Source organism: Erithacus rubecula (assembly GCF_903797595.1).
Source record: "Erithacus rubecula genome assembly, chromosome: Z".
Classification (NCBI taxonomy): Eukaryota; Metazoa; Chordata; class Aves; order Passeriformes; family Muscicapidae; genus Erithacus; species Erithacus rubecula.
The window spans coordinates 15,650,860-15,663,109 of NC_136661.1; the positions used below are offsets into that span (position 1 = coordinate 15,650,860).

Sequence of the window (12,250 nt, forward strand, 5' to 3'; positions counted from 1 at the left end):
GCTCTTAAAAATATCTTAACAGTTTTATAGAACCTCCAGCTTTTTTCTCATCCCTTCTTCAGTCTTCATTTTCCCATTCATATGACAGGAAACTAACATCAGGACCACCTTTGAGAGGGCTTTAGACTGGGTTTGAAGGGGGAAGGGATGCAGCTGGGCTGTCTGGAATCAGGCCCAAGGGTGCTAAGCCTGAGTTAGGGGTGAAATCAGTGGCCCAGCTGAGGTGCATCTACACCAATGCACACAGCAGGGGTAACAAACACGAAGAGCTGGAGGCTGTGGTTGAACAGCAAAGCTGTTGGTGTAGTCACCATCACAGAAACGGGGTGGGATGACTCACACAGCTGGAGCACTGCACTGGATGGCTACAAGTTCTTCAGAAGAGACAGGACAGGGAGAAGAGGTGGAGGGGCAGCCCTTTATATCAGGGAGGCTTTTGATGCCATGGGTATTGAAACCAGTGATGATGAAGTTGAATGCCTGTGGGTAAGAATTAAGGGGAAGGCCAACAAGGCTGAGCTCCTGCTGGGAGTCTGTTATCATGCACCAACCAGGGAGAAGAGGTGGACAATTTATTCTATAAACAGCTGGAGAATGTTTCAGGATCATCAGCCCTTGTTCTTATAGGTGACTTCAACCAAGCAGACACCTGCTGAAAACTTAACACAGCAGAAAAGAGGCAGTCCAGGAAGTTTTAGAGTGTGTGGAGGATAACACAGACAATTTTTGCCACAGGTGGTGACAGAGTCCACCAGAGCAGGAACTATGTCAGACCTGTTGTTTGTAAATAGAGATGGGCTGGTGGGAGATGGGGTGTTTGGAGGTGGCTTGGGACACAGTGACCATGAAATTATAGAGTTCTTGGTATTTGGTGAGATCAGGAGGAACATCAATAACATTGGACTTCTGGAGGGCAGACTTTGGCCTATTTAGGAGGCTTATTCAGAGAGTTCCTTGGGAAGCAGCCCTTAAAAACAAAGGAGTTAGGAAAGGTGGGCATGCTTCAAAACAGAGATCTTGAGGGCACAGGAGCAGAATGTACCTGTGTGCTGAAAGATGAGTCCATGAGACAAATATCCAGCCTGGATGGGCAATGAGGTTTGAAGGAACTTAGGAATGAAAAGAGGATTACCATCTTTGGAAGGAGGGTCAGCTCCCTCAGGAAGCATTTAAGGGGGCTGCTAGGTCACATAGGAAAAAGAATAAGGAGGTCAAAGCCCAGTTTGAAATTAATTTGGCAACTTTTGTAAAGGATAATAAAAGGTGTTTTAGTAAGTATATTAACAGTAAGAGGAAGGATTTCCTTCACACTTGGCAACATTTCTCAAAGACTGGGATGACAATTAAAATCTTCAGACTCTTGACTGGATCCAATATGATTCAGTGAACAGCTTTACTGTGGTTTTAACACTCTTTTCAGCAAAGATAACTCGCTTCTCTTACACCTTAAGATAGAGAAAGGCGCTGTACAAGTCAGTGAGGGAAGCCTCTGGTCATTTGGGATGAGGTAAACAATCCCCAGCTCCCACCATAAACTCAGGCACCCTCCATGCCAGCAGCAGGCAGAGAATACATTCTCCACCAACAGCAGATCAGAAAATCACCAAGTAACTGATCACTCCTGTTTGCTTTTGAAGAGCGTTGGAACAGGGAATCAGGAAAACACGGTTCTCTGCCAGTAAAGCCAGGAAGATGAAGAAAATCACAGTGACTTCAAATCATGTCTGCTTGCAGCCACGTGTGATTACCACCATTGAAGTCAAGCTGTCAGCCCAGCACTGACAAACTGTCTCCGAAGCTTACTAGTGCCCACTAAGGAAATGGACAAGCTAAGTCACCAACTTTGCAATCCTTTAAGGCAGACACCTGCTCAAGCAGAAAAACAAGTACTTATTTGGACTTATTCTGGACTTATTCTGGGAATGGATCATGGTTGACAAATGAGAGAACAAGTCCAATGCTCTACTTAAATTGCTTTGGAAAGAACAAAGTCAAAGATGGATACAGTTACATTGTTAAATACTAGAGAATGAGATTTCATTCCTCTCTACATCATCAAGCACTGAAGAAGTGGGAGGGGAACAGTATGATAAAGTGCTTTCATACATTTTATGGAAGTACACCATGAAAACCAAACATTGTTTTGGGTGACATTTCCCAGGAAAATAAAAAACTGGAAGAGTTCCCACAGTAAGCGACTAAGAGCTTCTTAAGGTGACACATAAGATGACAGACACTCTACTCAGCTGTGTCATAAGTAAATATAACATAGAGGAATTCAGTTCCTCTGTGGAAACACCAAATCTCACCCACTCCCACAGTGCCGTGAAGGGCGAACAGAAGTAACAGAGAGGCAGATAAACATTTAAGCCAGGGGCCAAAAACCTCTGAGGGATCTCTGAAATGGCAGAACCCATCACTGTACAGGAACAGAAATTAATCCACAAGTCTCAGCAGACACAAGAGGAGAAACCACACGCGGAAAAGTTATGAAGGATGTAAAAGTGTTTCACTCTACAAAGCATAGCCGCCGCCCAATTCCTGCCACCTCCTCTGCCCACAGCTCATTATAATCAGTGCTTCCCTCACCAGTTGCAGGATATAAACTGGGAAAAAAAGTACCAAGTATAACTAGTGCTCCTACTTCCTCCAAAGAGAATTTTTTTCAATTGCAACTTGCATATTTCCAAATTTCTGTACAATTTTAACACAGCTCTTCTATAATTACATTAACTTCTCAGAGTTAATTACTGAGGTGACACACATTACCAAACTGAATAAAGAAGGGGAGGAAACCCTACACCCACTGTGAGAAATGCCAAGGCAAAACCATTTTCCCTTAGTATTAAAACAGTGCATCCATATATCACCACATAATTAGGATAGGCAGAAGATCCTGTCAATAGTATGTGAAAACCAAAAAGTGAACAAAATACACCCATATGTTAAAATAAGTTAAAAAAAAAAAAAAAACAGGAGAGGGAAATGAGAAAAGTGTATAAGGTATGCAGGTAGGGAAAACATCATTACAGATATGGCAGTTTTCTTTTTAAAAAGAAACATTTTTATCCTCTTAAATTGAGACTAGAAATGGAGTATTTCAATACACTATGCCAAAATACTACACCAACATTTGCAAGCCTCTTCTAATACAAAAACTGATCTCTTGTAAAGAAAGATCAATTTAAATTAACCATAAATCAAAAAGAGAAACATACCAACTTTGGCCCAAAATTGATGTCACCTTATAAAAAAATTCCTTCCTAAAGAAATAGGGATAGAATCTCAACTTCATAAATATTTTTGCTTTCATGTTCTAAACTGCAAATAATTTAGTCTAAGAAGTAGCAGAATTCAAAAACATTTTGAAGTGAAGTGTCTATATATATGTGTGTATATATATACTATATTATAAACATATGTGAAAACCCCAAGAGCAGTTCTGCTTATGAATTAATGCTACACAGCTTGTACAACTGTGGAAAATATTTAAAGAACTAAAATAAACAAAAAAAAACCCCTATAAATAATACAATATTGGTTTTTAAATGTGAGACTGTAAAGAAAAACTCTGACACAGAGTAAGCAAAACAGGTGGTTATTGCACACATATACTTTTGTTACTTTAAAAGCAAGATATGGTAATGAAAGTATTTTTACCTTTTACTGAAATGCACAACTGCATGTAATAAATATAAATGCAAACAAACTTGGCAGTTTTAAAAACAATACCCATGATGCTATGCACCGAGACAATACTCTGTAAGTCAGTTTATTTCCCATGTCGTGGACAAATCCAGTCAGTGCAATGATTTTTCTGCTGTTGAATAGTAAAATCAAACTGCTTATTTTCCCACAAGTCACTGTGAGAGTAAGGGTCTTGCTGCACGCCTTAAAACTTTCAATTTAAAAGTTAATTCTAGAAATTTGGAACTGTAACATCAGGGTCTTTTGCCATTAATAACAATGACAACACTACAAACAGCTAAAGAGCAGTTATTTGTAGAACAACTCAGTTAAGGAAAAGTTTTAGTGCACTTTGCTCATTTCAGCCAATGTGCTATATTGCCCTTTTTGAGTACAAAGTGGACTCATTGATTTCCACTGTAAGAAAGAAATTACTTGGCAAGCAAAATAAGTGTTGTGTCAAGCTGTCACTTTTTTCCTTAGATATTTTAAGACAGAAGCTTAGCAAGGCATTACACAATTCTTTCCTTTTATTATTAAGTGAGAAAGTCTGATTTGTAACATTGTCACATTGCTAGTCAGAGAAACGCTTGGGTGATGGAAGTCAGTGCTGGGTCAACACAAGGCCTCACTCTACAACATTCGTTTACAGAGAAATTACAGTGATTTTCAACACACCCAACGAAACATTCCTTGCCTCCTTCAGAGAAAAGTTCCATCATTCTTCCTGCACTGGGCACTTTACTACATAAATTATAATTTTTGTTTTTTGACAAAACATCCCCGAATTTTCACAAGAACAAATGGGCTTCTAGAGGTGTTAGAGAAATCTTCACACATCATCATCTGATGTATCACTGCTGCTTGTCTCAGAATCCTCATTCTCCAGAGCAGGTTTGAAAGTGCCGTTTTTCCAGGGGCTAAATTTAAAATTACAGATGAGGCCATTTTTCAAAATGCCGTTTTTCCGAAGGCCATTTTTTTGTAACTGAAATGTGAAAACACGACACATTTAGAGAAAGAAAATGCCAAACACAACAATCTGTTGCAACTCAACACCCTTTGCATCTTCACCTCTGGGCTACGCTGGATCCACAGCTTTTTGTATGTGCAGAGAAAGGATAACTCCCCTGTGAGTTCAGTTCTGCCAGCCACCTGTATCCCAGTGTCTCCAGCTGTGCTGACCTCTTGCAGCCAAGGGTTTCTGGGCAAATGTCATTTTTTTGTGGTATCCCAGAGAGGTTTGTTTGCATTCTGCCCCAGCCCTTTGGCTGTGAGCTCAGCATGCATGTGGACAGGTGTTATGGTTAGCTTTTTTGTGGTAAATTGTACTTTGGTCACCAGCTGAACTCCCAGGTTCCTTTTGCATAGCTAGTTGGCACATTTGGTACTAAAGGGCTTCTTTCCTCCTGGGGGAGTTTCCAACATGCAGCAACCCTGCTGGTATCAAGTTTGCTAATCGAATTATCTATTCAGTATGTGTGTGTTTAGACACACATGGAAATATCAAATGTTCAGATTTAGCACCACACACTATTCTCCTTTCTGACTCTTTCCCACTGACCCCACTAGGTATACTCAACACTCCTAATGAAAATAAAATATAAAAAAAACCCCGGAATCAAGTCTAGATTGCCTTTTCATATTCTTTTTACTAGTAAATTAAATGTGTCTCAACTCCCAAAAAAGAAAATGAAGCTCTCAGAGTAGCACAGAAACTGCATAAAAACCTTGAAAGAAGACTCTGTAGGTGAAGTTGAGAAGCTTGAAAGCTCTTGATGCACTTCTACCACCACCAGTACTAAAACTACACAGAAGTACGCCCCACCCTTCCCGTGATACTTTGTTAACAAGTCTAAGCTACAGCCAGCATCGATATCCTATTTTTTTAAGCAACTATACTTCCAAAAGCACAGTACTGACATAGCAGTGGAACAGCAATGTCCCTAATGATCAAACTTACTCAAGATCCTCCTCAAAGGTAAGCATCCATGGTAACTAACTACAGGTTCATAGTGGAAAATTAACTTAGTCTTACCTGTTCACTAATGACTTGGAACTCCCTCATCTCATCCTCAGTTAGTGGTGCACATGTTTCATCATTTTCACTGTCTTCCTGCCAGCCCATCTCTTTTAACAACCTTTAAATTAAGAAGGACGAGATTAAGGAATGTGCTACACACACTCAAATATTTCAAGCTCTGCCTACAAACGTGTAAAGACCTGTAACAAGTGCATGGATTAATCAGTCGGGTTTTTTTTTTTTTCAAACAAACTCTTAATGTAAGTGTGAGTTCAAAGTCTTGTAAAAGGTATGTAAAGTACAGAAGCTGAGTTCTCAGGTCCCTCAAATGTGACCCTCTTCTACCACTTTATGTGGTGAAAACTGTACCTTCACTGTAAGGCAAGAGATTGTCAGACAGAACAGGAAGAATGTATTTTTTTAACATAACTAGCAACTGTTAGTGAAGCAGCAATGTACTCCCCTGAGAACAGTATGAAGAGACAAAGACACCCTGAGAGACTATGCAGGTTTTCCTGACTAACAAAGCAGACCAAAGCATGAGGAATACTGGTGGTGTCCCCTTACTGAAACCAATTCAGGATTCAATGGCCTCACGTGATTTCTTTTTTATACCACATGCTAATGTAAAGAGCCATGTCAGGCTCCTCCACAATTCAGTCTCAGCTAACAGCACATACTGGTGTTTCAGCTCAAACAGCTAGGAGAGAATTTTGGATAAGGGGAAGAAATGAGGAGAAGAAAGACTCCTCTCATAACTAAGCTTGAGATATACAAAGATGCAATAATCAGCGTATTTTGGCTAGTTCCAAAAGAAGGATGGCAGTATCTGAACAGGAAGAAAGTGGTTTTACATTTGGATATGTTGTATAAACAGAGTTATCTGAGGGTGAAGACACCCTGACATTTAACAATGAAGTTATAAAGTTTGCTTGCTGCAAAGTTTTTGCCAAAAGGATTAGCACCTTCTTGAGGCAAAACAGGTATTTTTTGACCTTAAACATTAAAGCAGACTAAAGCTATTTCACACAAAATGAAGAGGTATCTAAAAATGTATGCCACAGCTGACTCTTAAGAGCTAAAAATCAGTGAATATATTAAAATAGGAAAATAAGACAAACTCACAGATGATACCATATACCAGGGACTTCATTTAGGCACACATCAGCAAAAAACGCCCTTCAACACAACCCTCCCCACAAAGAACTCTATATCTCAATACAGTAGATGTGCACTGGGCAAATTTGCAGGTAACCAAAGCCACCAATGTCTGTTTTTAAAACTGTAACAAAAACAAATTGTAGAAGGAGGAAAGTACTACTCTGCTTTAAAAAAAACTCAGTAGGACAGTAACAGAAATGGAAATAGTATCTCCCATTGCACTTGGACCAAACTGGAAAGCATAACAGGCAGGAACAATCAAATCATTAGGATATGGTAAAAAATATATGCATGTCAGACAAACTCTAAGAGAACATATTGTACAGAAAAAACACAATGCCAAGTGAAGTTCAATGATAGTTGAGTTTAAAAGTTTTACTGCAAGCAAGCTCAGACATTAACACTTCATTCAGTGAAGTAAACAGTTACAGAGCCCCTGTTAATGTAAGTAAAATTTAGAGTAACGGCTTACTAACTTTAAAGCAGCATTTTGTAATGTTAGCACCATTGTCCATTTAAATTGATACTGTTCTGGAATGGTTAAAAATGTGAACCACATAAAAAATTTTACTTTGGATTAGCAAACTTGATACCAACAGGGTTGCTGCATGTTGGAAACTCCCCCAGGAGGAAAGAAGCCCTTTAGTACCAAATGTGCCAATGCTGTTACTAGCTATGCAAAAGGAACCTGGGAGTTCAGCTGGTGACCAAAGTACAATTTACCACAAAAACGCTAACCATAACACCTGTCCACATGCATGCTGAGCTCACAGCCAAAGGGCTGGGGCAGAATGCACACACACCTCTCTGGGATACCACAAAAGAAAGACATTTGCCCAGAAACCCTAACAAAAGCTGTTTAAAGTAATTTGAATTGAAAAACTAAGAGTTAGATTTTACTCCCATCTTCCAGACAAAAAATCATGAGCCTCTAGTGGCCAAGGATTTCACAAACTGCCAGAATACCCTGAGTTGCAAGGGACCCACCAGGAAGGCAGCATCCAGCTCCTGGCCCTGCACAGAACCCCAAGCATCACACCCTGTGGCTGAGAATGCTGCCCAAAGACTTCTTGAATTATCAGGCTTGGTGTTGTGATCACTTCCCTAGGAATCCTGTTACAGTGCCCAACTATCCTCTGGATGAAGAATATTCTTTCCTTCTGAAAGCTACAGATTTTCTCCCTACAATGGCAAGCAGCATTTTTGCAGTCTTCATGTGTCTGTGGTATTCCAAGTGAGTATCTGGCAAGTTTCAAGTCCCCCATCAGGAGAGCAGCAGTTGACTTGAGGTGTTCCTTAGTTCCTTAAACAACAGTCAGTGTCATTATCCTGGGTGGGTGACCTACAGTAGACTCCAACAATGGTATCTTTTTTTTGTTTGCTCCTTAAAACCCTAGAGGCCCTTAACCATTCCATCACCAGCTGCAAGCTCCATAGATTCTACCCCATCCAGATACACCACCAGTCTCCCACCTCTCCTGCTGTCCATGCCTCCTGAAGAGCCTGAAAACATCCACAACACTCCAGTGACAGAACTCATCTCATCTGGCATCACTTATGGCAGTGATGTTGTACTCCATGGCCAGGCCAAAGCTTTCTGTCTTCAAAGCCAATGGTGGAAAAAATGAACACAGCAGGGCTCTTTGTACTCCTCATATTCATGAGGAGTAAGAGGAAATGAAAGTTTCTTCTACAGGCACTACAAAATGAGGAGTTGTCTAGTACAATGCATGGCCAAAAAAAAAAAAAAAAAACAAACAACAAAAACAACTATCTATTCTATCACTCCTATTCCCAAAAACTGTAAAAATCTGACAGACCTCATGACCAGCTCATTTCCAGACTAGGTTGTGATTTTCCAGCAGCATCACTCCTATCTACCAACTGCTACTGCAGCTGCTTTACTAGGATAATAGAACTGTTTCAATCCTTCTCATGAAATTACTTTCTCACCTTCCAGTGGACTGTCTTGTGATATCACTAATCAGTCAGCTACAAAAATAATTAAATAGTTTAATAATGATGAAAAGCTCACTGGAGTTTTATGTAAGATGCAGCATTTAAAATATTGCTAATACAAACAGCAACTACACGCAACTGTTCCTCCCAGATATCTAGACCAAAATCAGAGAGATGAACTCACCATGCAGTTTGCTATATTCTTCATTAAGAAATAAACTTTCTTTACTAAAAATTGGATGTAAATCAGCACATAGGTCTAAGAAGCAAAGTATATCTCATGTTAAGTTAGTATACACCTAACAGATAAATTTGACGTTACTCAAGAAAAATTGTGCTCTCAGTTTTCAGATTCTGGCTTCTGAAGTAATAAGAATTTATGAACATGCTCAGTTACCATGAACGAACTCTCTGTTACATAAAGTACATACCTATGCTCTGCCTCAAGTGAGCTTGAAAGAACATTTGCCTGAGGGAAAGCTGAAGACTGAATGATCTGCTGAGGTGTAATTGAAGCATTGCCATTCTCCTGTGGAATCACATTTTCAAAGTTTCGGTTTATATCTCTCCAATTATGAGAACTGTTGCTGTTGTGCAAGCTGAAGGACTCATCATCCTAAATGCAAAAATAATTTTACATTACAAAACATAAAAGTGAATTGCATCCACAAGTAAATATCCAGAAGTGCTGCAATTCAGTAGTTCTGTTTAGTTTAAAGTAAGTTTAAATGGAGAGGCTCTGTGCTTCACAGGTAATTCTGTTCACTCCTCTGGTGTCTACAATACCTGCATACTGCAGAACTCCTAAGATATGCTACTGATTAAGTAATGCAGAAAGCAACTCACATGCTTTTCCCCAACATTTTTTCCACAAAGTTTCACACATATCTTAAAATTCAAACATACTTCAGCTATCCTTCATATTTACAGAAATAACAGGCTGTTGGATTTTTACCGTTCCTAATTAAATATCAGAGCTTATGTGGCAGGAGAAGTCTGAAAGTATATGAGTTCTCAAGTTTACTTAGTCTACATGACAGGTCACAACAACAATATCTCAAGTAGCAAATTCTCTGCCATGAATTCAGAAAGACTGCATACTGCTCCTTAAATTCAGACAAGTTCACTTACACACATGCACTCAACCCCCAGCTTCTCAGGCTGCTGTGAACAGCAAATGTAAATTACTAGCCACGAAATACAAATCAGGAAAAAAAAAGAAAATTTATTTAGAAAGCTGGTTCACCCAAAGATTAAAAGATCTTTAGCCTATAAATATGAATATTTCTTTCTACTCTACTCATTCAGAAACCTGTAATTCTTATTTATGAATGAGAAAGCCTCAGAAGTCTTACCAACTGTAAAAATAAAGAAGCATACAATCATTATCTAGTTAACACCTTTTTATCAACAGAACCCTTAAACTGGGCATGTAAAAGCATTACCCATAGCAGGAGTAAATCATCAGTCTTCTGCAACTGTAAGAAATTGTACTTCAGAGCACAGAATCAAGACCATAATCACTTCCCTCCCACTCACATGTTGTCTGCTTTCAGAAATTTTAGAACAGTCAGCAAGATATTGTTAAGAACACACATCCCAATAAATATACATTCAGCTGTTACATGCCTCAGGAATATGTCACATAATATCAAGAAAAACTTAAAAATCAAGCAATTCTAATATGTATGGCAAAACAGCTTCTTCCAAGTGCGATTCAGTTACTGAGTATGATTTGCCTCATTATTTCATAATTCTGAATCTCTAGATGGTTCCTAAGATCTTTCTAATCTTAAATCAAAATCATTGTGTATTTCCTGAATATATTAACAAAGCTATACCAAATATCCATCTCAGGTCACTCAGTCACAGAAAACACCTAATGAAAAGACATAGGCCTTTTTTAGCTCACACATATATTCCCATTACAGCAAATTGCATTTTGCCTGAACAGGATCAGGGTCAGAAAAGTCAATCTCACTTTTTGAGCAATGTTTGCTTTCCCTTTTTAAAAGGCACTTTTCCTTTTTAATATCTCAGAAGCCTAACATCCCTTACTCAAAATCACTTGTTTATCTGTCTGATTTGTAATTTATGAGATTTTTTTCTTTCAATGAGATATTTTAAACCACTCACAGCAAACAAGCTTGTAATCGTCTCATTCTAAATAATAAAATACTTATCTTCACTTAATCTATATATGATAACTTGTTGGTGGCTGGAAGCATTTGACACATTCTCTAGTATCAATCAAGCATTACATAAATCAATTCAGACCAAAAAAACCTGATGAATATTACATACACAGCCATTATAGGCCTTCCAGTTATCAATTAGTAAAAACCAGCAGTTTATGCATTTATTGAGCTATTTCTCCTATGATTAGAAGAGTAGAGTACTTCTGGCTATTTAAACACTAATTAGAAAGGAAATGGTTTGAGAAGTAGAACCAACTTTTTTGTTTTGTAGGATAACTAGAGGCCAAGGTACGAAACATTGCCTTCCACAAGTGGGATTCACACAAAAGTACAGAGGAAACTGGCACTTCACTGAGCCACTTTCCATCATTTGCCACCAGTGCTCGACTACCAGAAAGGTCCCAGGCAATTGGAGGGGTGCAAACGGGACACTCATTTGCAAAAAGCGTTGGAATGAGATTCCAGAAGCTGGCAGCCCATGGCCTGGGCAGCTGCACTCTTCACTGGGTAAAAACTGCCTGGATGGATGAGCCCAGAGGGTGGTGATGAGTACAGTTATATTCAGCTGATGGTTTGTTATGGATGGAGTTCCCCTGGGCTCAGTATTGAACTTCTGTTTAATATCTTAATTATTTGACAAGTGCAGCTCAGTAAGTTTACAGTTGACACCAAAATGGGTGGAAATTCTGGTCTGGTGGAGGGCAGGAAGGCTCTGCAGAGGGATCTGCACAGGCTGGATCATGGCTGAGGCCAATGGTGTGAGGTTCAACAAGGCCAGTGCTGGGTCCTGCCCTTGGATCACAACAACCCCAGGCAGTGCCACAGGCTGGGACAGAGAGGCTGGAAAGGACCTGGGGGTGCTGGTGGCAGCAGCTGAACATGAGCCAGGGTGTGCCCAGGGGCCAAGAAGGCCAATGGCATCCTGGCTGGATCAGCAATAGTGTGGGCAGCAGGAGCAGGGCAGGGATTGTCCCCCTGTCCTGGGCACTGCTGAGGCCACACCTCGAGTGCTGTGTCCAGCTCTGGGCCTGAGTGCAAGAGAGACACTGAGGGGCTGGAGTGAGTGCAGAGAAGGGAATGGAGCTGGGGCAGGGTCTGGAGCACCAGAGCTGTGAGGAGCAGCTGAGGGGGCTGGGAGTGTTTATCCTGGAGAAAAGGAGGCTCAGGGGTGACCTTGTCACTGCCACAACTGCCTGAAGAGAGCCTGTGGCCAGGTGAGGGT

The 12,250-nt window shown here is 40.0% G+C and overlaps 1 protein-coding gene across 8 annotated transcripts in view; it reads right to left on the reverse strand.

The window, feature by feature from the left end:
* Nucleotides 1-4,199: 4,199 nt before the first annotated feature.
* Nucleotides 4,200-12,250, reverse strand: part of GPBP1 (GC-rich promoter binding protein 1) — a 33,491-nt gene continuing 25,440 nt past the window's right edge. For all 8 annotated transcript variants that reach the window (XM_079330618.1, XM_079330617.1, XM_079330616.1 and 5 more), the window contains 3 exons: nucleotides 9,262-9,446; nucleotides 5,726-5,828; nucleotides 4,200-4,675 (listed from right to left, as the gene is read on the reverse strand). In XM_079330618.1, coding sequence (XP_079186744.1) covers nucleotides 4,520-4,675; nucleotides 5,726-5,828; nucleotides 9,262-9,446 — 444 coding nt within the window. In that variant the 3' untranslated portion in view covers nucleotides 4,200-4,519. The remainder of the gene's footprint in view (nucleotides 4,676-5,725; nucleotides 5,829-9,261; nucleotides 9,447-12,250) is intronic.